General features: G+C 60.7%; 1 protein-coding gene across 1 annotated transcript; it reads left to right on the top strand.

Annotated features, from left to right (window-relative positions):
• Positions 1-708: 708 nt before the first annotated feature.
• LOC109364756 (ubiquitin carboxyl-terminal hydrolase 21-like) lies at positions 709-1071 on the top strand. Its single transcript, XM_019611363.2, has 2 exons — positions 709-856; positions 940-1071. Exons 1-2 carry the CDS (start codon positions 739-741, stop codon positions 1053-1055), a joined length of 234 nt encoding a protein of 77 aa, XP_019466908.1. The 5' UTR covers positions 709-738; the 3' UTR covers positions 1056-1071.
• The last annotated feature ends 389 nt before the right edge of the window (positions 1072-1460 follow it).

Below are 1460 nucleotides of genomic sequence, written 5' to 3'. Positions count from 1 at the left end.
CATATCCCACATCCCAACCCCCCACCTCACATCCCGCATCCTCACCCCGTGTTCCCACACCTCACCTATCCCACATCTCCATCCCACATCCCCACACCTGTGGTCCCCATGACCTCAAATCCCACCTCCCCATCTCTGTATCCCCCCACCTCACATATCCCACATCCCAACCCCCCACCTCACATCCCGCATCCTCACCCCATGTCCCCACACCTCACACCTCATATCCCCATATCCCCACACCTTACACCCCACACCTGTGGTCCCCACGACCTCACATCCCACCTCCCCATCTCTGTATCCCCCCCACCTCACATATCCCACATCCCAACCCCCCACCTCACATCCCGCATCCTCACCCCGTGTTCCCACACCTCACCTATCCCACATCTCCATCCCACATCCCCACACCTGTGGTCCCCATGACCTCAAATCCCACCTCCCCATCTCTGTATCCCCCCACCTCACATATCCCACATCCCAACCCCACATCTCATATCCCACACCCCCACCCCGTGTTCCCACACCTCACATATCCCACATCCCAACCCCACACCTCACATATCCCACACCCCAACCCCACACCTCACATCCCGCATCCCCACCCCATGTCCCCACACCTCCCATCCCATCCCTCCATCCTGGGAGAGGCAGAATTGGGCTCCCCCAGCCCCCCGGGCCCTGCTTGGTGCCGTCCCTTGGTGTCACCTCATCCCCTTGCTGTCCCCGCAGTGCTTCATGAACGCAGTGCTGCAGTGCCTGAGCAGCACCAAACCTTTACGGGATTTCTGCCTGCGGAAGGAATTCCTCCAAGAGCAGCCGCCCGGACCCCGCAGCCCACAGGAGCTCACTGAGGGTGGGTGCTGCCCTCCCCCCCACCCCCAAAGGTGATCAAATCCCTTCCAGAACCTCCATGCTGACACCCAACCGTCCCTGCAGCCTTCGCCGATGTCATCGCTGCCCTCTGGCACCCGGAATCCAGCGAGGCCGTCAACCCTGGGCGCTTTAAGGCCATTTTCCAGAAGTACGTCCCTTCCTTCACGGGATACAGGTGAGGCTGTGGGCACCCGTGGGTGCTCGTCCCCAGGGTTGGTGCTATGGGGCACCCATGGGTGCTCGTCGCTAATTAGAGAGCCCTCGGTGCTCCCCGTTGGTGCCATGGGGCACCCATGGGTGATAATTGCTATTTAGAGAGCCCTGGGTGCTCCTTGTTGGTGCCATGGGGCACCTATGGGTGCTAATCGCTAATTAGCCCTGGGTGCTCCCCGTTGGTGCTATGGGGCACCTATGGGTGCTCGTTGCTAATTAGAGAGCCCTGGGTGCTCCCTGTTGGTGCCATGGGGCACCCATGGGTGCTAATTGCTAATTAGAGAGCCCTGGGTGCTCCCTGTTGGTGCCATGGGGCACCTATGGGTGCTCCCTGCTATGGTTACCATCACTGGAGACCCCTGGGTGCTCCC

This window comes from Meleagris gallopavo, unplaced genomic scaffold (genome assembly GCF_000146605.3).
Source record: "Meleagris gallopavo isolate NT-WF06-2002-E0010 breed Aviagen turkey brand Nicholas breeding stock unplaced genomic scaffold, Turkey_5.1 ChrUn_random_7180001912935, whole genome shotgun sequence".
In the NCBI taxonomy this organism is placed as follows: domain Eukaryota; kingdom Metazoa; phylum Chordata; class Aves; order Galliformes; family Phasianidae; genus Meleagris; species Meleagris gallopavo.
This window is presented reverse-complemented; position numbering and strand designations above follow the sequence as displayed.

Bases quoted from the DNA above. Each gene is read 5' to 3' on its own strand.
- LOC109364756 (XM_019611363.2), top strand. From the start codon at position 739: ATGAACGCAGTGCTGCAGTGCCTGAGCAGCACCAAACCTTTACGGGAT. The intron at 857-939 runs GTGGGTGCTGCC...CCGTCCCTGCAG, and splicing joins CCCACAGGAGCTCACTGAGG to CCTTCGCCGATGTCATCGCT.